The 26,228-nt window shown below is 52.6% G+C and overlaps 1 protein-coding gene across 1 annotated transcript; it reads right to left on the bottom strand.

The window, feature by feature from the left end:
- Positions 1-436: 436 nt before the first annotated feature.
- On the bottom strand, positions 437-26,228 carry SRP68 (signal recognition particle 68). The gene is made up of 16 exons (XM_004592893.3): positions 26,052-26,228; positions 25,241-25,307; positions 21,199-21,312; positions 18,817-19,012; positions 18,214-18,296; positions 17,546-17,655; positions 16,587-16,669; positions 16,016-16,156; positions 7,671-7,769; positions 5,923-5,987; positions 4,940-5,096; positions 4,222-4,316; positions 3,437-3,566; positions 1,944-2,019; positions 1,548-1,600; positions 437-1,213 (listed from the first exon to the last, which is right to left on the bottom strand). The coding sequence occupies exons 1-16, from the start codon at positions 26,197-26,199 to the stop codon at positions 986-988; spliced, it is 1,845 nt and encodes a 614-aa protein (XP_004592950.2). The 5' UTR covers positions 26,200-26,228; the 3' UTR covers positions 437-985.

Genomic DNA, 26,228 nt, shown 5'->3' with positions numbered 1-26,228 from the left:
ACCTCTGATCACTAACACGCAGCCTTCTCTCCAAGCCCCCGCCACCCCCCAGCTGAGCACTGCAGCTCCTGGGGGAGTCCTTCCCCACGGGCCAAGTAGGGTGATTCCCACAGTGACGCAGAGGTTTCAGGGGCCCCTCTGGGTCCAATCTCCTTTGTGCCTTGTTTTCTTGCATTGTTTGTGTGACTGTTTATCAGTGATGCTGAAACAGATGACTCAGGAAAATAAGAGCCAAGGGGGCAGAGTGAGTGGACTGGGATGGCACCTCAAAATTACAGGTCAGGAGCCCTGACCAGACAGTGCCCGTGCCACATCTGCCACTGGCATCAGTCACTCCCAGCAGGTCAGGGCACCTGTGACCTCGCACCACAGGCCACAGGACCAGGATCCCAAGGACAGACCTGGGAGAAGTGGGAAGACAGATGAACAGACGGGCAGTCTCCATTATCTTTACTTTGTAATAGAAGATTTGGGTTCATCACTGGAGACTAACAGATTTCTTCTAAAAATAGAGCTCTCTGCTTGTTCTGAAACTTAACGTTCACTTGGAGAGAAGGGGAGTAAGGCTGACCACACTTCTGGGATGACACTGCCGCCATCGCTGTCACGGGCAGACCCTGCGAGGGGCTGGGATGCTCATGGCGGGGAGGAGTACAATTCAAAGACATGGCGACATGTACCACGGCCCCATCTATGCCTCAGGGGGCCCCTGGGCAATCAGTTACAGTTCACCAGGCACCAGACAGCAGTGGCCACCCCATGACCCCAGCCCTGGAGTTACAGGAGACAGAGCGACTGCACACGCACCAACCTGAAGCCGACAGGGAGCCCTTCCATCATGATGGGAGGGACCCAGGTGCACACACACGGCACATCCACACAATGCTGAGGCTGTGGGACTCGAGCCCAGCCCCACACAACTGCCGCCATCTCCTCCCATGCAGATGTGGAGCCCAACTCTCCCCTGCCCCGAGGCCATGCCTGGTTAGCTCCTGAACCCGAAGATGCCCTTGATGTAGCCGGTGAGGCCGCTTTTGGCCTTGGGCTCCAGCTTGTCCTCCAGCGGGGGGAAAGCCACATGGTTGAGGGCCAGGTCGAAGAACAAGGGCTTGCAGGGGATGGGCTGGAAGCCCGGCGGGAAGTGCACAAGGTTGGCTTGCTTGGTGACAAGGGAAGGGTCCAGGCAAAACGTCTCGAACCGTTCAACCAGAGGCTGCAAGTCCAATGAGAGGAAATGAGGTTAATGATGGAGAAGCCTGGTGGGCCACCATACCAGGGCCAGACCTGAGCGAGGGCCACCGTGCCCCACCCTGGTGTTGGAGTCACTGACCTGACCTGAGGAGGGCACAGGCCTGGCTGATAGCAACATGGAGCTCCTGCCCGCAGGTGCTTCCCTGCCCCTCTGATCTACACACCTGCCACCTACACACGCACCTCCAGGCTGCACGTGAGAACCTGGAGGGCGGCGAGGGCTTCTCTAGAACACAGGGACCCCCAGTTCTGTGTGACATGCGTCCCGGCCCACACTTCAGAAGTCGTACACTCACCTTGCTGTCCTTCACCTGGGATGAGGTCTCTGCCTGATGGCTGTCATTCGCATCTGAAAGTGTCACCAGGAGGGAGTGAAGACGGAGACATGGCACACAGGAGCCACACCAGCCCCTCCCTCCTGGGCTCTAAGGAGACAGAACACACCAGGGCTGGGCCCGGCAGCCCAGGGCGGCCAGCACAGCTGGCTGAGGCTGTCAGGGGGAGGGGGACAGCAGAGCGGCATCTCCAATCCTCTGGCACGGCTCAATGCCTCTACGGCAGAAGTAAAGGCCAGGAAAAACAAAAACCCTCCTGGTTTACCCACACAAATCTCTTCAACCTTTAAAGAGCTGTGCAAGGTACAGTGGGGACAGGAAGTGTGGGGGCAGGGCTGCCACGTGGCAGGCACTCACCCAAGATGGCTGCGGCCTGCAAGGAGCACTTCTCGGAGCGCACTTGCGTGATGAGCTCTCGCACATCTGGCAGGTCCTGCAACGACAGGAGAAAACGGCTCAGCGGCCAGTCGGCCAGGGGCCACCCAGCTCATCCGGTCAAGGCTCCTAGGTTCGCCGGAGTTCATGCTTCTCCAACAGTTCTCCCTGTTTACAAAGAAACCTGAGCCCACTCCAGGTGGGCAAAGCTGGCCCGTGGGCACGCCACCTGGGAATGGCTGACAAGAGCACAGTGGAATCATCTGGTAGACCATGTGCCAGGTACTTCTCCATGTAGCTGGGGTGGCTGCTAACTGAAATCCCGAGCTCTCCTGCACTCCTACTTCACAGAAGGGAAAGCAGACGCCCGGGGAGGCTAGGCCGTGCGGGCCAGACCTGGGGCAGCAGCAGAGTGGGACCGCAAAACCCAGTCCTCCCGCTCCGGGGCTCAGCCCTTGTCCACAGCCACCCATTTCCACAGGGCAACGCCACTCTCCTGGCCCTGGTAACTTGGTGTGACGGAGCTGATCCCATGAGCCTGGGTGCTGCCAAGTCCTACACGCCTTCTCCGATCTGTGCCTCCCTCCCCTCTATCACATGAGGTGTTTGCAAAATGCTTCTCCCTCGCCCCATGGTGCCTGCTGTGCCCCAAAAGGGCCTCCCGCGAGTGCTGTGCCACACTATCCCTCCCCTACCCGCTCCCTCTGACTGGGCTCCTGCTGGCGAACCTTCCAGCAGGGTCACCTCTCTCCCTCATGGAGTCTGGAGTTCTGGGCACACAGTGCGAGCTCTGACACGACCTTGTGGATGGGATGGTGATGACATTCATCATGCTAACTGGTTTGTTTTTCCACCGTCTCTGCTCATTAAACTCATGTGGGTTCTTTGGCCCAGCTGGTGTTTGAACAAGTTCCACATCACAGCAGCAAGACACAAGCTTAGCAGCAAGTGGGTGTCAACAAGCAGTGAGAAACACCAGCCCGGGGGCCCAGCCAGTGCGGCAGTGTGGGTGGGCACCTCCTAAGCTTGCACAGCCCCCTTGCTGCCCTGGGGGGCTCGCTGGGGCGCACTCTGACTCTGCAGGAAGGGCAGGGCCCACCCCCACAGGCTCATGCTGCTGGAGCCTCAGCAAACAGCAGTGTCTGTGCCAGGCCACACCAACTGGCATGCGAATCTCCAGCCCATACCTCCTCCTCCTTCTAAACTCTTCCTTGGCAATGCTGATCGATGAAGAACACAACTCTAGGCTTTTTTGTATGAGCCAGTGAAATGACTTTCCTTCTTTGCATGTAAATCCTCCCCAGGCTGCGAACGCGGCCCTGAGTTATGCAGCTTATAGTCCCAGGGCAGTCAGGGATACATCAAGTCATGGGGAGACCAGCTGGGGAAGGGGCACAGCCAGTGCAGCCCCGACACAGCCTCCTACCTGCCTCCCTGGGGCCTGGGGCCAGGGCCGAGGGCAGAGAGTGGCTTACCTTCAGGCTGTTCTTGAAGGTCCCCGCGTCAGCCCCGACCTCCTCTGCGTACTTCAGGACTCGGTCGTACAAGACCAGAGCTTCACTCCACTTCTTTACCAACACATACGACTGAGCGATGAAGAAACACCTGCCGGGAAGGGAGATGAGCCGCAGCACTCTGAAGCAGCCATCCACGGCAAGGCCTGCCCCGCGGCCGTGTGGAACTGCATGTTTGGCTGTGTTGCCTAAGTCCAACCCAGAGACCCACTCTGGCAATGGGAGACGACCTGCAGTGGCAGCTGGGCACAGGCAAGAGGGAGGAATGCTGCTGGGGTCAGATACAAGTCTTACGACCACTGGCCCCGGCATTGCCCCAGCAATTCTTGGAGCTGAGCAGAGCCAGCCCCTGCCAGAATGGGGGCACGGAGGAGCGACTGTGAGAAGACAGGGTGCCCCAGAGGCTGAGGGCCTGAGGTGCAAGAAGAGCAAGAGGCCCACACATGCCTCTTCCACCGTCAGTCAAGCCCCCATCCTGCTACACTGTCCACCCTTTCCAATGCCTGTCCCTTGTCCTCAGGGAGGGAGGGAACCGGAGCAAGCTGGACTCAGCCTGTGCTGTCCCTGCCCGGACCATCCACAGAGCACACGGGGCACACCAGGCACGGGGAGCTGTGAACGCAGTGTCAGGAGTGCCCCTCGGCCCCATGCACACTGCCCGCCACTGGGCACCAGGCACTCATGGCCCAGTGCGCCTCCACACCTGCGGGGACCAGGGGAGCCCTGGACATCCCATGGGACACTACCTGTAAGCTTTGAACACCAGAGTTTTGAGGCTTATTTCCTTCTGGAAAGCTCTGTCTTCTTCTAAGCCAGGTAGTTGCAGCAATTCTACCAGATTCTACAAAAAAAAAAAAAAAAAAAAAAAAAAAAAGCTATGTTTCTGACAGAAGACTTTGTAAGACCAGGTGCATGTGTGCATTTGTGTAAATGTGTATGTACGTGTGCTACAGAGGGTGAGCACAAAGTAACAGGCAGTCTGAGCTGACTAGACCAGCTGCACCCGACCTCACTTCCACTCCCCACCAGCCAGAGCCCATGCACCCGAAGGCTCAGCTCACACGTCCGCCACAGTCACACACTAAGCCCATCCGCCTGAAGGCTCAGCTCACACATCTGCCCCCATCACACACTAAGCCCGTCCACCCGACAGCTCAGCTCAAGCCTCAGCCATCTTCACATACTTCTGACTGCTGGGAGGGCTCCCTGAAGGGCCCGGCCCCTCATCTGGACTGTCTCTGTGGCATGATACAATCTGAACGAGACCCTGTGGCCGCAGCATGCAGGCTAGTCCACAGCATCCAGGAGGGTATCTTACTCAGGTGAGGTGCCCTATGAATACCGGGTACAGGAGGGTACACAGGCTCTATTAGCCAACGTGCCTGGAACACCAGGGCCACACAACACTGAACTGGTACAAAAACCTGGGCCCTGGACATCATGTGCCCAGTCCTCCCGGGTCACCTGCAGGATGATGTCATAGAGCCGGATCAGGTCCTGTGGCCGTGGGGAGCGCTTGCTGTCGTCATCTGGTTGCTGCTGCAGCAGGGCCCTCTGCAGCCCCTTGGCCATGTTCTCGTTGCGCCTGATGGCCGTCGACAGTTTGATGTAGGTCAGGTAGCTGGGAGAGGGCACAAGTGTGCTCAGTTACTCTCTCAGGAAGCACACTGGACAGTGAGTTAACACTGATCGAGGGACCAGCACATGGCAGGGCCACTTGGCCCAAGCCTCTAGCTCACCAGGGCTCTCAACTTGGCAGCTGGTCAGTGGCCATATGCAGCCTTAGACCTTTAGCCTTGGCCATGGCCTCCGTATCTGCTGTTTACAGCCAGGGCTCCTCATTCACGGGACTCTGCTCAGCCTGAGGGTGGTACCTGTAGCATGCCTGTTTCCAGAGCCTGGCTCAAACTGATTGCACAGCATGCCCACAGACAGCTGTCCATCCCCATGGACAGAAAACCCAGGGCACAGTCTCTGTGGACAATGCCAGCTACTCAATGGACCAAGTACACACAGTAGGGCTTTCGCCAGAGTCCTGCTGGGTTTAACTGTACCCCAGGCCCTTCTCCTCTGGCAGAAGACCAGAGGCCGCCCCTTAGAAAGGACACAGCACAGCAGTGTCAAGAACTGCACAGTGCAAAGCCCAGGGGCTAGCCTCTGGCCATCTACCTCAGCTTCCAAACAGTGGCCTGGAACACCCCGGGATCTGACCAGCTCAAGAGACACCCAATGGCCTTGTGTACCCCGGGATCTGAGCAGCCTGAGAGAACGCTCTAAGACCCTGGAGCTTGGGTCCTTGGTGCGGAGGCAAGGGCATACCCCTGCAGTGACGCATCCCACACACAATGAAAGAGCAGAAACTCCACATAAGCAGACAGGTGTTCCTTAGACAGGATGTATTTCCAAAGAACAAGACGAGACAAACAGCCTGGTCAGAACAGCCTTACCTGTGCAGGTACTGAAGATTAGACACCCTGCCCGACTCTGCGTCCAGAGTGTAGTCCCTCTGTTTCTGCAGAAAGCAAAGAGGATTAAGCACAAACTGTTGACCCACCCTGGTCCCTGTCCACGCCACTTGGTGCCCTCGACAAGATCCCAGTACGTTCAGGGTCCTCACCTGTCAGAGACGTACTCGACACAAAGAACAGGGTTCCTTGGTCAACGCTGGCACCTAAAAACTGGCCAACTGAAGCTTCTCGTCCACTGCCTCCAGTATCTAACCTAAAAGCACTGAGTACTTCCCAGTGCACGGCTCCACTCCAGGGCCTGCTCACTCCCAGCCGTGAAAGTCGCGTGGCCACAGCTGGCCTTCTGCAGACAGCTGAGTAACTGCCCCTGATACAGCCACACACCAGCTCCCACAGTAAGAGCCATTAGCAGACGGGGCTGAATGAAGGATTCTGGATTATCCTGCACTCGGCAGGCAGGCCCAACGACAGCGCAAGGGCCTCCCTCCAAAACACAGATGTAGAGCCAGGAGGAGGAGGCAACAAGGACGGAAGCCGAGCTGCTAGCTTTGCAGGTGGAGGGAGAAGCCACAGACCAAGGACTACAGGTGCCGTCAGAGGCAGAAAGAGCTTTCTCTAGAATACCTGGAACAGAACCCCAAAGTTCCATCAAGGCACTGTCCCTTCCTGCCCGCCCCGAAGTGGACCTGCATTGTTTGAAGGCAATGGGAGATACTGCTGTACTGCTAGAGAACAGTACATCTGTCACATGCGGCATATTCTGGGAGGCGCCTGCATGACAGGAGGGGGAGGAGGAAGGGGACTGAAGGCCAAGGCAGCACAATGGGAAAAACAGGTGGCTACAGGGGAAAAGCAGCGGCTTAAAAAAAAGCATGTTGGGGAAGACTTTAAGCTCCAGGTATGATGGCAGACACTAAAAGAACATTTAAGATGTTTATAACATCGAGGGAAATGAACAGCTTAACATCAAGCAAGAAATAAAATGTTCACAGGTAACAATTCAAGGAACTGATTAATGAGTAAAGAGTTTCATAAGATGAAAAGAGTTACAGGGACTGGTGTCAGTGACGACGACACAACACTATGGATGTCCATAGCGCCTCTGACCCACAGCCAGAAATGTTCACAAGGGTACATTTTACGTTATGTGTATTCTACTATAATTTAAAAAAATTGCAATTTTAAGAAGAGGAAACAATTGACAAACTACCAAACAAAAATCACAGCTGCCAAGTACCAGCCATTTAGGAAATGCAGCAGTCCTGGTGTGCTAGCATGCTGCAGGCAGGCTGCTCGGCTGGGGTGCGCTGGGGCCAGACCTCGAACAGCAGGTGGGGTGTGGGCAGGTGAAAGAGGAGAGGGCAGCCCAGTTGGAAGGAGAGAAAGGGAGGAAAATTGGTGATGGGGTAGTTACAGGGAGACAGTTCTGAGGTCTGAATGAATCATGGTGATAAATGACCAGCAAGAGGGTCCAGTCTGTCGAGACAGGAAGCCACAGGCTCGGTGGGTACTGGTAAGGCCTGCAGGGGCAGGGCTGGAAGGAAGGAACTGCCCAATCTTGGGGGCCCAGAAGCCTTTGCTAACAGGTGACTGTGACATGTAAAATGTGACCATGACATGTAAAAAGTGACCATGGTTGGATAGTCATGCACTAAGCCCATGGGCCCCCTCGCCTGGGGCCAGGACACACTGCACAGGGCCAAGGCGGCGGCCCAGTGGACACCTACCTGGTCCGGCTTGAGCTCCTCACGGATGGCTTGGATGGCGTCTCGACACTCGCTGAGCATGGACTCAAACAGGCGCTCCTTGGTTTCTTCGCTTTCGGCCTAAGGGCAGCAGAGTGAGAGCGTCAGAGGCCATTTCTGGGGGAGACCGTACTCCTTGACGGAAGGACAAGGCTCCACAGCACCTGCTGCGTGCCCCTCTCACACTCCTGCCCACGTGCACTGATGGAATCCCTGCCCAGCACGACAGGGTCTTCTCGCAACCTTTGAGTCATGAGGACGTGGAACTGCTCCAGAAGCTGCCTGCGGGAGTGATGTCACTGCGTCTGCTTCCTCCTGTCAGCCACTACAGCTTGCCCGCTTCCACTGCACCCAGGACAAGCACTCACATCCCTCAGGGCCCCCCGAGCAGCGGGAGCACTGTCCCGCAGACTGCAGAGCGGCATGCGGGAAGCCCGCTTCCTTCTTCATGCAGAACAAACGGCCCAGCTCGGCAGGCGAGCCAGAGCCACCCTGTGCCGACACTGCATGTCCCCAGGCCCCGGGAAGCAGTAACACTACTAACCGGCCCAACTGGAAAGGGGCTTCTCCTTGGGGACCTTGGGATCCCCTTCCAATTGGACATCCTGCCCACACATTCCACGGGGTCTGCTCTGCAGCGGACAAGCCTGACAAGCGTGAGGTGACAGCGTCTGTACGGCACCGGGCGTCACCGCTCTGGGGCACTCTGGGACAAGTGAGAAAGTGACTCATTAACCGAATACCTGCCAAGCCACTATCACTCTAAAGAATCTCACTGGGCAGGTGGGAACACATGAAAGGCACATAGGAGATGAACTTGTGTGACTGGCAGACCTACTGTGAAATTAAAGCACCAACATTCCTTTATTATTTGACTTTCCACAGAAACTGAACATCCAATCTGACAAAAATATCTTAAACATTCAATGACCTTTAAGAACGATCAATAGAAACCCGAGTACTTTCCATTGCTTTAACAGAGTTTGGGAGGGGCTTAAGAAATAGCGTTTTTCTTTTCTTAAGCACTCTTAAACTTTTCTTAGTTTCCAGGGTGAGAAAAATATTGCTTATAAATTACCCAATATAAACAGACTTTCCCTCTTACAGTACTTGGGAACAAAGCAGGGACACAGTCTCCTGTAAATCTACCGAGGCCGCCACTGGTCACCGACCAGTGCCACCTGCTGCCCCGACGGAGACATCCTCTGCCTGCCCCGTCAACAGCCACACGGCAGGCCTCAGCCACGTGGGGCTGTCGGACACCTGACATACCCACGGATTTACATCAGAGCAGCTGTAAACCAGGACCACACAATGTGAGAGAAGCACACTTGGAAGAACACTGCTGGTCCCCTTAGTGAAGAGGATGGAGGGCTGGACAGTAGGTCACGGTGCACATGGAGGCCACAGTAGCTCTTTGGGTCTGCAGAGGACATCTAGTGCCATAGCAGAGAATGGAGAATAGAGCATATGGACTACTACCCAGACAAATGATGACAGCAAATATCTGGACGATTGGAGACTGTAAGGTCCAAGGTGTCAGCTAACGGACATTGGAAGGGATTCCACATCCACAAATCGGCGAGATCGACAGCATTTTAGAACTATGGCATCCCCTGAGCAGAACCTTTGGAGCATGTGCCATCGTGACCTTGGGCTGATACTTTCCCCATCCCTGGTACTGGGGGGAGTTGGGTATGGCTTAACCCCCTAGTTCCCCCTCCCCCTAGAAATGGGAAAAAGAGGGGCCTGGCGGCATGGCCTAGCGGCTAAAGTCCTCGCCTGGAACGCGCCAGGATCCCCTTTGGGAGCCGGTTCTAATCCCGGCAGCTCCACTTCCCATCCAGCTCCCTGCTTGTGGCCTGGGAAAGCAGTCGAGGACGGCCCAAAGTCTTGGGACCCTGCACCCACGTGGGAAACCTAGAGGAAGTTCCTGGCTCCTGGCTTTGGATCGGGGCACACCGGCCACTGCGCTCACTTGGGGAGTGAATCATCAGACGGAAGATCTTCTTCTCTATCTCTCCTCCTCTCTGTATATCTGACTTTGTAACAAAAATAAATAAATCTTTTTTTTTTTTTTTTTTTTTTTTTTTTTTAAATTGTAAAAGCAAAGCAAAAGTCTGGCATGTTTTATTCGCTTCAAATTCATTTTTGTGCTTATTTGTTTTTTTTTTTTTTTTGTGTGCAATTTTTTATTATTATTAATTTCATTGCATAATGTGACACATTTGTTTTTATGCACTGGAATTCCCCCCACCCCTCCCCAAACCCTCCCCCCACCCCCACGGTGGATTACTCCACCTTGTTGCATTTCCATAGTTCAAATTCAGTTGACATTCTTTCATTGGAGGTTTTGACCAATCATAAAGTCCAGCATCTTATTGTCTTGGTAAGTTTTCTTGTTGAGACCATCTCTGGTCTGAAGGTAGAACCAACAGAGTATCATCCCAATCAAGTAAAAAACCCAACATAATATTTACAACCATTTACAACATTATGGCATTAATTGACATGGTATTGATTAACCAATATGTTACTAGAGAAACGCATGTTCTCGGCCACAACCTGTGACTTCCTCATGGACATTTCAATTTTGGTTTATATTTAACCATGTTCTATATACCTTAGAATGGCTATATATTGCTATTCAGCTGTCTCTTGTCTATTTCTATGTTAAAAAAGAAAAAAGAAATGGGTAAAAGAAACAGAAAGCTTGGAAGCAACGATCACACCCACTTCTCCCTAACCCGAGATCCTTCCCACCCCGACTATGTAAATACCATCTAAAATTAAAAAAAGAAAGTACACTGCTAAGCACCTCAGATGAACACAGTATGCCGCAGTGCTCACAGCACAGATCCTGTGGATGGGTTCAGCTGTGTAACATTTAACTAGAACATGGTATGTGAACAGAGTTGGCATTGTTTAACAAACCAGCCAACCATACACACACACACCCCAGAGCTACCATATGAGCAGGAAGGATGAACTACATGCCCGTGCAGCCCAGCCAGTCCGCCAGCAGCACCCTTCCCAGGCAGGTGGGTCTTGGGGTTTGGGTTAATAGGTGTCTGACAGCTAGTTTCGTTCTACCAGCTGCACAGGATCCGACTCCTTTTCTGTAGGTAGGGGATGGTTCAAATGTAAAAGTTAAAGTGACTGCGATGCTAACCCTCCTAATTGCCCAGCATCACCGACATCCCTAAGGAACCTCCTGTATCAAGTGCTGACTACACAGCAAACCTGGCCATGGCTCCGACCAAATCCTGACTTCCACTAAAAAGTTCACCAGTCTTTTTTATTTTTACTTTTATTTGAAAGGCGTATTTTCAGAGAGATGAGACAGAAAGATCTTTCATGTGCTATTTCACTCCCCAAATGATCACAATGGCTGGAGCTGAACTAATCCAAAACTAGGAGTCAGGAGCTTCTTACAGGTCTCCCATGTGGGTATAGGGGCCCAAGGACTTAAGCCATCCTCTACTGCTTTCCTAGGCCATAGGCAGGAGCTGGATAGAAAGAATAGCTAGGACTCCAACTGGTACCCAAATGGGATGTCAGTGCCACAGACTTAGCCTCCAGTGCCACGTTGCTGGGCCCCGAAAGGGATAGATTTTCCTACCCTGCGGCATCACTTCGAGACCACCAACCTCTGAGGAAGAATCTCTCGTGATTCTCAGGCACAGCCCATGTCCCAACAGAAAGTCCTAAATACATTTTGTACTTACACTTTCATCCCATAAACCTGTCCTTGGAGCCAAGGTAATTACAGAGAGCACAATGGAAGCGGCCCCACCTCTCCACATGCAGGGGCAGGTCTCCTTCCAGCTGGGGGCGGACCTGCAGGGCGGCGCTCAACCCCCAAACATTCCAAATGCCAGTGGCTGGCTCCCTAGCATGGGTGGGCTGGGTGCATCTTCCCAGGTGTGCCTATGTCACAGAATCTTCACGCTGGCAGTGCCCATCCATGCTGGTCCCAACATATTCAAATTTTCAATTTCCCAGGGAATGTGAGCCCTCCGAGGTGTGTCCGCCCCAAGCTTCAGGCTGCCCGCTCCAGCAGGGGCTGGACACTGACAGCACAGCAACTCAGCTGCCGGGGGTCCTGAGGCACAGAAACTGGCTGCCACACAGACCCCACATGGCTTTCACTGGGCTGAGGAACCTGCCAGAAGGGGGTGGTGTGACTAGGAGACACAGGCAAGTCTGACCACATTCCCCACCGCACCCACAGGAGAACCATGGGGACAGGAACCAGGCCTCACCCAGCCCAGTGAGTTACAGGAAAACATAAATGGAAATCTGGTAAGGAAGGAAACTCATTACATAAAAATAAACATTTTTGGGACCAGTGTGATAGCGTAACAGTTAAAGTCCTCGCCTTGGATGCGCTGGGATCCCATATGGGCGCCAATTCTAATCTCAGTCATCCCGCTTCCCATCCAGCTCCCTGCTTGCGGCCTGGAAAAGCAGCAGAGGACGATCCTGCACACGCCTGGGACACCTAAAGGAGGTTCCTGGCTCCTGGCTTTGGATTGGCGCAGCACCGGCCATTGCAGTGACTTGGAGAGTGAATCATCAGATGGAAGATCTTCCTATCAGTCTCTCCTCCTCTCTGTATATCTGACTTTGCAATAAAAATAAATAAATCTTTAAAAAAATGCTAACCTTTTAAAAAACAAACAAGCAAACAAACAAAACAACTCTATAAGCAAGCAGTAAGCTGGGAGTGGGAAATATGCCCGCCGTGATGGCCCAGTGCCTAATCCTCACCTTGCGTGCACCAGGATCCAATGTGAGTGCCGTTTGTTTCCCAGCTGCTTCACTTCCCTTCCAGCTCCCTACATGTGACCTTAAAAAGCCGTCAAGGACGGCCCAAGCCTTGGGACCCAGCACCCACAGGGGAGACATGGGGGAAGCTCCTGGCTTCTGATGGGCTCAGCTCCAGCCATTTGAGCCACTTGGGAAATGAAACAGCAAACTTAAGATCTTTCTCTCTGTAAATCTACCTTTCCATTATAAAAAAAAAAACAAAAAAAAAAAAAACCACATAGCAGCCCAGCACGGTACCTAGTGGTTAAATCCTCGCCTTGCAATCATTGGGGGGTTCCTATATTGGCATCAGATCTAGTCCCAGCTGCTCCACTGCCCATCCAGCTCCCTGCTTGCGCCCTGGGAAAGCAGTCAGGAATGGATCAAAGCATTCTGGTCTCCACAAGACTTGGAAGAAGCTTTGGCTCCTGGCTCAGCACCAGTCACTGCGGCCACTTGGGGAGTGGACCAGTGTACAGATCTTTCTTTGTCTCTATAAATCTGCCTTTCTAAGAAAAAGAAAATAAATCTTTTTTTTAATTTAAAGATTTAGTTATTTTTATTGGAAAGGCGGATATACAGAGAGGAGGAGAGACAGAGGAAGATCCTCTGTCCGATGATGCACTCTCCAAGCGGCCGCAATGGCTGGAGCTGAGCCAATCCGAAGCCAGGAGCCTCTTCCAGGTCTCCCACACGGGTGCAGGGTCCCAAAGCTCTGGTCCATCCTCGACTGCATTCCCAGGGCACAGACAGGAAGCTGGAGGGGAAGTGGGACCGCTGGGATTAGAGCCGGCATCCATATGGGATCCCGCGCATTCAAGGTGCGGTCTTTAGCTACTACACTATGGCGCAGGGCCTGAAAATAAATCTTTTTAAAAAACAAAATAAAACAAAGGAACCAAATCAGTGACAGGGTCCTCGTCCAGGGAAAACCCAACAGCACCTAGGAAATGCTCCTCGGTCTCAGTTTAAGGAAAACATACATTTCTGTAACTCTTCTACTCTCCTGTCCTTTAAGCAAATAAATGGAAAGTGATAGCCAACATGCAATAGTGGTAAGATTACAAATAGATTCTGCAATTGGCAAAGCTTGCCCACCACCCAAAGCAGCCTTTCTAGAACAAGTCAATGAGAAGTCTGGATGCTGGGGCAGGTGTAGTGGTACAGCATAGCAAGCTGCTGTTTGCAACACTGGCATACCACACACGGGTGCTGCTCTGAGTCCTAGCTGTTCCACACTTTCAATCTTGCTTCTTTTTTTTTTTTTTTAAGATTTATTTATTTTATTACAAAGTCAGATATACAGAGAGGAGGAGAGACAGAGAAGATCTTCCGTCCGATGGTTCACTCCCCAAGTGACCGCAGCGGCTGGAGCTGAGCCGATCCAAAGCTAATCTGAAGCCAGGAACTTCTCCCTGGTCTACTACGTAGACACAGGGTCCCAAGGCTTTGAGCTGTCCTTGCCTGCTTCCCTGGCCACAAGCAGGGAGCTGGATGGGAAGTGGAGCTGCCGGGATTAGAACCGGCGCCCATATGGGATCCCGGGGCTTTCAAGGCGAGGACTTTAGCCGCTAGGCCACAGCGCCGGGCCCCAATCTTGCTTCTTAACAAGTCACTTGGAAGGCCCAATTACTTGTGTACGGTTACCCTCACGGGAGACCTGAATGGAATCCTTGGGTCCCGGCCTGGCCTGGTGGTGGCAGCTGCAGGCATTTGGAGTGAACTTGCAAATGAAGATCTCTGTCTCTCCCTTTCACTTTCACTCTGAATCTCAATTTATTAAGAGAGGGAGGTACTTGTAGCTGGGCACTGTGGCACAGCATGATAAGCCAATACTTGGGATATGCCATTCTCACATCAGGGCAGGATCACCTACATGGGAGGACCTGCTGAAGCTCCCAGCTCCTGGCATCAGCCTGGCCTAGCCTTGGTGGATGAGACCACTGTGTGAGAGAACCAATGGTTAGAAGATTGATCAACTGGGCCTGACACAGTAGCCTAGTGCCCAAAGTCCTCAACTTGCATGCTCCAGGATCCCACATGGGCATCGGTTCGTGACCACACTGCCCCACTTTCTCTCCAGCTCCCTGCTTGTGGCCTGGGAAAGCAGTCGAGGACGGCCCAAAGCCTTGGGACCTTGCACCCACGTGGGAGACCTAGGGGAGGCTCCTGGCTTCAAATCAGCTCAGCTGCCACTGCGGCCACTTGGGGAGTGAACCATCAGAAGAAAGATCATTCTGTTTCTGCTTCTTTCTGTAAATCTGACTTTCCAATAAAAATAAATAAATCTTTCAAAAAAAAAAAAAAAAAAGAAAGAAAGAAAGGTCTCTCTCCTGTTGTCACTCTGCCTCCATACACATTTATTTAAGCAGCAGCAGAGACGTTTGGATGTCAGGGCAGACCCAGAGCTTTACCTTAGCCTTCTGGCTATGATGCCAACTTCTATACCAGGGTTCCTGGTTTCAACACCTGCCTCTGGTCACTGGCTCTCCAACTTCCTGCTATTACACAAAGTTCGAGGCAAAGGAATACTTCGAGTAATTAGGTGGCTGCCAGCTGTGAGGGAGAACTGAATGAAGGCCCTGACCTGGTCCCAGTTATGTGGGTCTTCGAGGAATGAACCAGATAGGACTGTTCTGTGCCTTTCAGAAAAAACAAAAATGTTGGGAAGGCTCGATACAACATCAGCACAGCAAAGCAGCTCCCTCCTCCAGGTACAACTGATGCAGAATAGTGTGAAGCTAATGAGATGCCACTTTGCTGTTGGCAGCAGACAGAGAAACCAGCCTGGGTTACCTCCTTCAAAGCTGCCTCTGGTAGGGGTGGGAAGCCTTGTATCTGTCATGCAAAATGATCAACGTCAAATCAGCCTGCTAGAGATTTATTAATCTGCAAGTTCCGCCTGCGGTTCCCTTGGCAGGGCCAGACCAGATCATGTGGCGCACAGCCCAGACGTGCCCCTCCTCCCCGCTTCACAGGGTGAGACATTCCCAGAAGGGCAGTAAATACTGCCTACTTCCATCAACCAAGACGGCAGGGGTCTCTTATCTTTTGGGGTTCACTGGGCTGTCCACACTCATAAACATGCAATTATGCCCTAAGTAGCAATTTGCATAAATATTACATGGATACAGCACACAAAACAAGATATTCTAGTTTAACCAGGCTACTCTGAAAAAGCCCAGATATAAGGGGTGAACTCCAAGGCTGGGACCGCAGGTGAGGCACACTGGTTAGGCAGCTGCTCCAGCTGCTCCACCTGCTGGGCACCTGAGGGGTCGGTCCAGCTAAGCTGGCCTCCTCCTCCCGTTTCTATGCAAATGACATTCCTGTTGCTTTCTCTGCCCACCAAACCTAACTCTACTATGTACTTGGTTTTCAAAACAATTTTATTCAAGAGGGTACATTTCCAGACTTACCACATCCCAGACAGCTTAAAGATCAGTTTGCTCTGGGAGAAAGGAGCACCCAGCAAACACGTCTTGAACGCACGAGGACACACGCAGGAGCCTCACCTGGGTGATGGCAGCCTCGTTATCGGCCAAGCCCAGCAGGAAGATCCTCACTTTGTCGATCTTGACGGGCACCGTCCTCCCCCTCCACTCCACCTCACTCATCGTGGCGGCCTGCTTGGCGCGGGTCTGGGTGATGAGCGCCTGGGAAGCAGTTGGGGCAAGTTAAAGTTGGAATCGCGGACTCAAGGAACAGTGATGAATGTGGAACCGATTACTGATCCGGTTCCATCAGCGACATATCACACGCCTTACAAAGTGACGTATACAACTTCTTGTTTATTTTAAATTCCTTCTTGGAAATATATATATATACTACTATATGGAAACATAAAAAACTTCTCCCAATAATTTTGTATTACTTTTTCAATGAATCTATATAAACTGGTAAGAAAACAAACATACTGGAGTTAGAAGTTGAATATTTAACTACTACTTAGAGTGAAAAAGTTTTGTGTTAAAACTGCAGGTACAACATGCATACTCACTAATACCACCTCTGGGGGAATGGAATTAAAAGGTTTTTCTGAACTTTTCCAAAGCAAAGACTTCTCAAACGTGCATACTGGATTACCTCTAATTTTTCAGCCAACAGCCCCTCAGTGCCACCAGACCTCAACCTCATCTGCATCAGTTCGTTCATGGCCGACTGGTCCCCTGTGAGAGACGGCAGTTTTTTTTTTTAAAGATTTACTTATTTATTCAATACATAGATAGAGATAGAAAGATACATAGAGTGATAGAGAAAGAGAAAGACACAAAGACTTTCTATCCACCAGTTCACTTCCCAAATGGCCACCAACCGCCATGGCGAGGAACTCCACTGGGTCTCCCATGTGGGTAGCAAAGGCCCAAGCCCTCGGACCACCCTCTGCTGCCTTCCCAGGTGCATTAGCAGGGAGCTGGGCGGGCAGTGGAGAGGCTAGGACTGCTAGAGAAAGGATGGGATGCCAGAGGCTCACGCTGTGGCAGAACCATAAACCCCTGCAAGCACACTGACTCCACCCTAGGGTCTGTGCTCTGAAGGCAAGTCCCTCTGCGAGGCATGGCCTCGGCTGCGGACTGAAACACTCCACATGGCCTGGGATGCTGGATGCAGTTCACCACATAAGTGTCTAAACCCAGGGGATGCTGTGCTGATGCAGTTCACAAGCGGTAACAATGGACCCCTCTGGTGAGGGATGCTGCTAACCAGGCAGGCTCGGCAGGCGGGAGGGCAGGGTGCACAGGAGAAATCTCTGTTCTTCTGTGTTTTGTAGTGAACCTAACATTGGTCTGGAAAGTAAGACAGCAACTTGGCTGAAGACTCAAGACTGCTCTGGGGGTACAGAGATGGCAGCAGAATGGAAACCAAAGCTAAGGAATTCAGAGCAGGGCTGACTTTGACAGTTCTACTTTGTCACCAACCAAAACTCGGGCCAAGCATGGGAGGGAAGGGGAACTAAAGATGGTCTCCAGGGCCTCAGGGATCAGCTCCTGCATGCCCCCTGCTGGTGCCAGGCCAGCAGTAATGCCACCTCTGGGCCCGCTCACCAATGTTATAGGCACAGTAGCGGATGTTGGGAGAGATCTCCTCCACACGCTGGTTATACAGCACGGCCTGCTCCTCTGTGAATGCACTTGCCAGCTTCTCATAGATGGTTCTGTAAGGAAACACACCAGCTTCTACAGCAGCCTTGTCCCGGGCTAAGAAAATGAACTCAGAACAAACATGGCAACTAAAACCTGCAGCTCTATGAAGCTCTTCCGACTCCCAGAACTGGCCTGTCCTGAAGACAAGAGGATAAGTGTCGTCGCTTCTCCTCCCGCCCCTTTTTCAGACAAGCGGAGAGGTAGAGAGGTCGCATCCAGGGTTCACCACCTAGGGCTCAGCACGGGCGGAGGCGAGGGAGACGCCAGGAGCCAGAATCCTGGGGCTCCCACTTGGGTCTCGATGCGGGTGGCAAGGACCCCATTACAGGTGCCCTCGCCATTCCCTTCCGGGATCTGCATCAGCAGGAACCTGAGTCAGAAACCACAGCCAGGAACCGAACCCAGGAGCCCCCTGAGGAACGCTGCTATCCTCACTGCGAGACCCAGCGCCTACCTGTCAACATTTCTATGGAAAACAAAACAAAAACAACCTGTCCTTTGACAGAAATAAGCTATTTAGCTGAGCTACAACGTGGCGGTCACCACGGCCTGGGGACCAGGAGACTCACTTGCACTTGTTGAACGCCTCGATGGCAGCTTTCCACTCCTGGTGCTCGAAGCGCAGCATGCCCGAGAGGTAAGCCGTGTAAGCCTGCAGGGCGGGGGAGCCCCACGTCAGCACCCCAGCACCAGCCCACGCCTCCCCACTGGCTCCCAACGCTGAGAGCAAGATGTGGAGAGAGTAAGATGCAACAGACAACCTGATGTAATCCCTTTGCTTCCCACAAATAACTTCAAAAACAAAAACAAAACAAAACGAAACTGTGTTTGTTTCCTTTTAGTGGACTAAGAACAAGCAAACAGAAGTGAACTGCGACAAAACAACAAAGCAGAACACTGACAGGAAAACTTCTCATCCTGGGAACTTGGCCAAGTCTATAAGCTTTCCTTCTACACAGCAAGGGAAGCATTAGGAAATATCATCTTTCTTGAACATTCAATATCAAACAACTAAGACTGAAACAAGAGAAACAAGCACCGTGAAGCTCATCTTTTAAAAGCCTCTCCTGGCTCTCAATTTATTAGGCAGGAAACTGTCCTGCTTGCCAGCAGTGTTTAAAGCCCTCCCAGGTCTTACCTCCGGGCCAGCCGGGCGGGACACCCACACTCACCTGGGCCTCCAGTTTGGTCTTGGCATCGACGCGGTTGCTCTCACACAAGCGCTCCAGCTCCTCGGCGTGCTTGGCGGCTTTGCGCAGCCGAGAGAGCAGGTGAAAGCGCTTCCGGGGCTCCGTGTTGGCTTCCTGCTTGAGCTGCATGGCATAGCTCCAGGCCCTCTCGGCATCCATGAGCACCAGCAGCAGGTACCTGGATCAGGCAGAGGGAGGGATGGAGGGATGAACGCAGGCTGGCAGAGCAACTCACATAGATTCTTGGAGGTCTAACTTTAAGCCCCTCAACTTTTTCTTTTTTTAAAGGACTTATACGTTTGAAAAGCAGAGTTTACAGAGAAAGCAAGAGATGAAGAAAGATCTTCATGTGCTAGCTTACTCCCCACTGGCAAGAGTGGAACGGGTCCGAAGTGGGGCTTTCTTCCAGCTCTCCCACGTGGGTGCAGGGGCTTTCAAAGACTTGGCCTATCTTCTACTGCTTTCCCAAGGAGCTGAACTGGAAGTGGAACAGCTGGGACTTGAACTAAACTGGTGGTCGCACAGGATGCTGGTACTGTTACAGGCAGATTAATTCACTGTGCCACACCAGGCCCTCACCCTTTCTCCTCTTTTCCCCTCCAATGAACCCCAAATCTGCATCTCTGATTTCAACTTGGCCTCCATTCCATGTTCCTAATCACCCACCAGAACATTACTGCCACCTCCAACACAGTGAGCCCAGGGCCTCGGCCTACTCTGTGAAGTCCACGCGTGTAGCCTGGCCTCCCTCTCCAGCTGCTGTCCCTACCCATGTGGCTCCCATGACCTTAGGTGGCAGACTGCAGAGGTGACTGTGTGAGAGTCTGGGGCAGCACTGAGGGGCGGAGCGACTGCAGGCACCTCATTGCTCTGTGCCTCACAGGAGCCCTGCGCCCACCTCGACCAGGCCTGGACTCGCCAAGTGCTCAATAACCTAACCACTCTTAGGATCCTGTGAGCCTTTATTTCAACTACTGTCTTGAAGAACCTTCCTTCAACTTCAGCTTAGCTTCCTCGCCCCAAACTAAGGGCTATTGCTATCCTAAGACAGTCCCAGATCTTCAAATTCTGGGCCCGTCCTAACTGATCTCACGGACGGCACCTCCCACCCTGCTATGCCCTCTGCAGTCGCCACGCTCCAGCTGACTGCCCATGCACCCAGCTCAGGCTCCTGGCCGCCTGAGTGGCAGCCGGAGACCGCCCAGAGTATGCGAGCCCCTGGCCTGCACTCGCAGCTGTCCTGGCACAGGACGGCGCTCGGTCCAGGCCGACTTCCCAGTTTCCCTGTCAGCACCCGCCAGCTCCTCTCTCCCCGGTGAGATGTCAGAATGACTAGCAGTAGCAACACCTAGGATGTCACCGTGTTACTATGAAGTGTGTCGGGGTTTGCAGCTGATGGACAAGTCCCAACCAGGGGTTCAAGCAGTGTGCTGCCTTTCTCTGATGTGGCCTCTAACAGCCTGGCTGCACGCTGAACCACGGAGCAGCAAGCTATTGTCTTTTTATTTTAATAGAGGGTCTGGTGATACATGCCTCAAGCTCTGCAAGCCATGTGGTTTCAACACACAAAAGCAGCTGTCAGGGCCCGGCGCAACAGCGTAGCGGTTAAAGTCCTCGCCTTGAATGCACTGGGATCCCATATGGGCGCTGGTTCTAATCCCGGCAGTTCCACTTCCCATCCAGCTCCCTGCTTGTGGCCTGGGAGAGCAGTTGAGGACAGCCCAAAGCCTTGGGACCCTGCACCCGCATGAGAGACCCGGGAAAAAGTTCCTGGCTCCTGGCTTTGGATTGGCTCAGCTCCAGCCGTTGCAATCACTTGGGGAGTGAATCATCAGACGGAAGATCTTCCTCTCTGTCTCTCCTCCTCTTTGTATATCTGACTTTCCAATAAATAAATCTAAACAAAAACAAAAACAAACAAAAAACACAAAAAAAAATAACACTTCATTTACACAAATAATTCAACCAATTCCAAATGCGGCTGGAGGAAGGGGCCTGCCTGGAGGCCTTCAACAGAGGTTATTCATAATCCTTCAGCAAAGCTTAAGCCCGGGCACACTGAACAGTGAGCACAGCACTCTGCTGCAACAATTCCCACACAGCCAGATTCCACCGAGACACGCTGCCTGCAGCCTGTGGCCATGGCAACACGCATTCCTGAGACCTTATCTAGTGACTGCTGAGACCCGAACCCCGACTTGAACTTCACTGGAAGGAGCTGAGACAACTCGAGGCCTTGGTTCCTCACCTCAGACACAGGAAGAAGCGCCCCTCCCAGGGGCTGCTGCACCGAGAAGAGATGGCCGGCACACTGCCTGGTGCACGCCTGGCAGGACAGCCTGGCAGCCAGCTTGGCGGCCATACCTGTTATCAGTCAGGAGATCTTCCGTGACCTTCTTCCCTGTGAACTTGTGTCTGTTGCCCATCTTGAAGTTGAGTGTTTTTCGGAGACGCCTCTGCCTTCGGGAACAGTAGCCCCTAAGAAACCAAACAAAACCCACTGAGAGAAGCTGGCAGAGCACTGAGCAGCACACTCTTGTTTTTCTTTTAAGGTTTTTTATTTTTATTGGAAACACAGATTTACAGAGGAGAGACAAAGATCCACCATCTGCTAGTTCACTGTGTGGAATCCTAACTAGAGTGGACAACGGCCGCCCTCCCCACACAGCAGCGAGCACCTGGTGCCCAAATCCCCCCAGGGTTGAGCATGGGGCCCAGCACAGACACTATAATCTCCCTCACCTCTCTCTATACACACACACATACACTATATAAACTAGTACAAAAATACGTAATTCTTACCAGTCCCTAAATCAAAACAATACAGCACATTAAATTTTAAATCATTAAAACAAACAACAACACTATGGTTGGGCCTGGCATGATGCCTCTGTAGCTAAATTCTCATCTTGCACGTGACAGGATCCCATGTAGGTACTGGTTTGTGTCCCAGCTGCTCCACTTCCCATCCAGCTCCCTGCCTGTGGCCTGGGAAAGCAGTCGAGGACGGCCCAGAGCCTTGGGACCCTGCACCCGTGTGGGAGACCCAGAAGATGCTCCTGGCTCCTGCCTTAGGATCAGCTCAGCTCTGGTAATTGTGGCCACTTGCAGAGTGAACCAGTGGACAAAAGATCTTCCTCTCCTTCTCTCTGTAATTCTAACTTTCCAATAAAAATAAAAATAAACTTCTGGGGAAAGAAATTCTTTTCTGGCCGCTGTGGCCAGAGCGCAGCCCATCTGAAGCCAGGAGCCTCTCCGGGTCTCCCACGCAGGTGCAGGCTCCCAAGGCTTTTGGGCTGTCCTCAACTCTTCCCAGGCCATAAGCAAGAAGCTGGATGGGAAGTGGGGCCACCAGGACTTGAACCAGAGCCCATATGGAATCTGAGCACCACAGACGAAGGTTTAGCCTGCCATACCATGGCACTGACCCATTTCCTGCCTCTGATAGCAAGTATTGCAGTTGTGTGTGTGAGAATTTTTAATTTTGTTTAAACATTTTTTTTATTTTGGCAGAATTTTTTAATAAACAATTTTTGAAAGACTTATTTACTTGGAGGAAGAGTGACACAGAGACAGAAAAACAATCTCCCATCCACTACTTCACTCCCCAAATGGTCCTAACAGCTAAGGCTTATCCAGGCTAAAGTTGGAGTCCAGGTACTCCACGGCGGAGGGGGGGGCAGGACCCCAAATACGTGTGCCATCATCCACGACCTTCCCAGGCACCTGAGGAGGTACGTGAGAAAGGCAACAGCTGGGACTCAAACCACCACAACAATGCAGATGCAAGCGTCCCAAGTGGCAGCTTGACCCACTGTGCCACACACTGTGCCCCAAGAGAACACTGGCCGTCAGAACTACCCAGCACTCTGCAGCAAGGACATCAAGTGGGCAGTTCTTCCTCAGTGGTTCCAGAAAATACCTGACAGCTGTAACAGACCTGCAATCGTTCTGTAAGTTACTCCACATTTCTGAGTGTTCCAAAGAAATTTTTAGAAAAGATTTTGTTTTAACAGAAAGTGAGATTTCTGAGAGGACAAAGATCTTCCGTCCACTGGTTCACTCTCCAAGTGGCTGCAATGGCTGCAGCTGAGCCAATCCGATGCCAGGAGTCAGGAGCATCTTCTGGGTCTCCCACACAGGTGCAGGGTCCCAAGGCTTTGGGTCGTCCTCTGCTGCTTTCCCAGGCCACAAGCAGAGAGCTGGATGGGCAGTGGAGCAGTCGGGACACAAACTGGTGCCCATATGAGATCCTGGAGCACGCAAGGTGAGGACTTTAGCCACTAGGCTACTGTGCTGGGCCCCCAAATAAATTTTAAAAACTAAAGATATTCTGAGAAAATCAGGGAAAACAGATTAAGTATATTTCTACATCACTGACATCCTATACACGCAATCCCTGTTAATTTCAGGAACTGGGATACCAATGTTTTATTTATGTTTTTTAAAAGATGTTTAGACAGAAACTGAAATAGGCTATGATGTGTGGCACTCACTTTAACACAGCCCAGCACTGGACTTTCAGCAGAGGGGACAAGCCGCTGCTTGGGACGCCTGCATCCAACTTGGGTCCCAACTCCAGCTTCCCACGGATGTGCACCCTGGGGGCATCAGGTAAGGGCACAGGTGCCTGGGTCCCTGCCATGCCCAGGGAGCCCCGGATGCAGATTCCAGCTCCTGGCCTCTGCCCTGCCCTGCCCATTATGGGCATCTAGGGAGCAAACCAGCAGGTGGCAGAGTTTTTTCTCTCTCAAACAAAAGGATCTTTTTTTTTAAACAAATGACATTTCGTTTATTGATTATTTGAAAGGCAGAATTACAGAGACAGAGGAAGGAGAGACAGAGATTTCCATCTGCTACTTCGCTCCCCAAATGGCTGCAATGGCCAGAGCTAGGCTGGCCTGAAGCTAGAAGCCAGGAGCTTCTTGTGTGTCTCCCAGGCGGGTGACTTGGGCTGTCCTCTGCTGCTTTCCCACGTGCATGGGAAGTGGAGCAGGCGGGACTTGAAGCAGCATCCAAACAGGACGCTGGTGTCTAGGGCAGAGGTATAACCTGCTACGTCACAGCTCCAGCCCTAACATTGGTGTTTTTGTAAGTTGCTTTGTCTGTTCCTTCGCCCATGTTATTTAGTGTTCTCCAGTGCCTAGCAGCATGCTGCGTGTTCATTAAATGCTTCTGAACAAATAAAAATCCGAGATGAAGAGAGGTCTTTGTAGTAGTTAAGACGGGGTGTTCCAAGCTCATAACCCCTACACGATTGGACAGAGTCGGGATCTCTGCTTTCAAACTATGAACTGTGTTATGCACTAGGCATTTGCAATTAGTCACGGAATTTTTTTTTTCAATTTTTATGATGTCAACAAATCGTAATATCACAGATTCCCCCTCATACAATATTTAAAATACCAAAAAGCACTGAACTTCATGTTTATGTTTAAGCTAAACAATGATCACTGCTGCAGTGCAGGGGTTGTGCTCCGACTTGGGACGCCACACCCACGTCATTGTGCCACTCCAGTCCCAGCTCCCCCTTCCTGGTAATACACCTGAGAGGCGGCAAACAATGGCTGAGTCCTGGGGGAGCCCGCTGTGTGGGGGACCCCCACGGCAGCCTGGCCCAGCCGCTGCAGCTGGGAGTGGGGGCTGGTGTTGTGGCACAGTGGGTAAAGTTTCCACCTGCAACACCAGCATCCCACACGCTGCCGGCTGAAGTCCCGGCTGCCCCACATCCCATGCAGCTCCCTGCTTGTGGCCCAGGAAAGCAGTAGAGGACAGCCCAGCTATGCCCACGTGGGAGGCCTGGAAAAAACTCCGTATCTTCTGACCCGCTCAGCTCTGGCCATGGTGGTGATTTAGGAACTGAACCAGTAGATGGAAAAATCTTTCTCTATAAATCTATCTTTCCAATAAAAACAAATCTTAAAAAAAAAAATATGTTAGCTTGAAAAAAAATTTTTAAGATTTATTTTTTATTTTTATTGGGAAGTCAGATATACAGAGAAAAGAGACAGAGAGAAAGATCTTTCATTTGATGATTCACTCCCCAAGCAGCTGCAATGGTTGGAGCTGAGCTTCTTCCGGGTCTCCCACAGGGTGCAGGGTCCCAAGGCTTTGGGCCGTCCTCCGCTGCTGTCCCAGGCCACAAGCAGGGAGCTGGATGGGAAGCGGGGCTGCTGGGACACAAACTGGCATGGTACCCATATGGGATCCAGGCGCATGCAAGGTGAGGACTTAAGCTGCTAGGCTATCACATCGGGCCCAATTTTTAAAAATTTTTAAATTGAGGACTCGATATAAATTCAGTGTTAGGCTTTCCAGGAACACGTGCGGATAGAACAGAGCAAGCAGGCCTTAAGGCAGGCACTAGAGCTCCAGGCGGCTTCCGCTGCCAGAAGCACACACTCACCTGTACCGCTGGAAGTCACCATGCCGCAGTCCATGCTGCTGCTGCGATTCCTTAACAATCTGCAGAACTGCAGCGGGTTGAGGAAAAGCTCGCAAGGAAGGGCAGGGACTCGGGGAACCCCAACCCACGCCCCAAATTAGCGCTGGCCCGGGGGGACTCGCTAGCACGCTCCCCACAGCTCCTGTAGCCATTTTCAACAACCTTCTTCTAAGAAGGGGCCAAGTCTGCTGAGCTCAGTTACAGCACTCAAGTGAATACGCAGGGCAGTGCAGGCAACCCCAAACCCCGAAAGGATATCCACAAGGCCCTGGCTTCGAAATGCCAACCATTGCAGCACAACCCCGACTCCCACCTGCACCCCTCAGCTCCCTCGTTCAGGCACAGGCAGACGAAAAATCAATGACGTGGACAGCTTTCTACACCTGCCAAGTCTAACTTCCCTCAACAGCTGTGGAGCGTCACGTGTCCACCAGCCCAGGCCACAGGCGGCCCCAACCCTCCCACGGGCTGCAGGAATCGACACTCGAAGTGGACAACCAGCTGTCTGCTCACAGCTGCCCCTCACCCCGGGGCTGGCCAGCGGCCCACCGCAGCCACACTCTTCCCGCTTCCCTCTCCGCGCTCCGACGCCCCCCGAGTCACTGCCAACACACCCGGGGCACCCGGCAGGCGCGGGGCAGCGGGATCCAGGCAACTCCGAGCGCCCACACCCACGACAGAGGGGAAAACGAAGCCCTCAGCCGCCCTGACCCCTGGACGCGCCGCCTTCCGGACCGACACGTCGTCATGGCGAGTCAGGCCGTCAGGATACTCTCCAAACTCAGGCTGTCCCCGAATTCCTTGTTGGCCTTCGATCCGGCCGAGGGACGCTCGTTCTCTTTGTTGTCCTCCCCGGCGGCGCTGCGTCCGCCTCCGCCTCCGCCGCCGCCGCCGCCGGGGACCTGCTTCTCAGCAGCCATCTTCCCCCTGCGCCGCAAAGCAGGACGGG

The sequence above is a fragment of the Ochotona princeps genome, chromosome 17 (genome assembly GCF_030435755.1).
Source record: "Ochotona princeps isolate mOchPri1 chromosome 17, mOchPri1.hap1, whole genome shotgun sequence".
Lineage (NCBI taxonomy): Eukaryota > Metazoa > Chordata > Mammalia > Lagomorpha > Ochotonidae > Ochotona > Ochotona princeps.
The sequence above is the reverse complement of the archived record's forward strand: the minus strand, read 5'-3'. Positions and strand labels throughout refer to the sequence as shown.

Coding starts and splice junctions, on each gene's coding strand:
- SRP68 (XM_004592893.3), bottom strand. CDS start 26,199: ATGGCTGCTGAGAAGCAGGTCCCCGGCGGCGGCGGCGGCGGAGGCGGA. Junction 17,656..18,213: donor GAGGCGTTCAACAAGTGCAA/GTGAGTCTCCTG, acceptor GTTTCCTTACAG/AACCATCTATGAGAAGCTGG. Junction 2,020..3,436: donor CCTTCAAGAACAGCCTGAAG/GTAAGCCACTCT, acceptor CTGTCGTTGCAG/GACCTGCCAGATGTGCGAGA.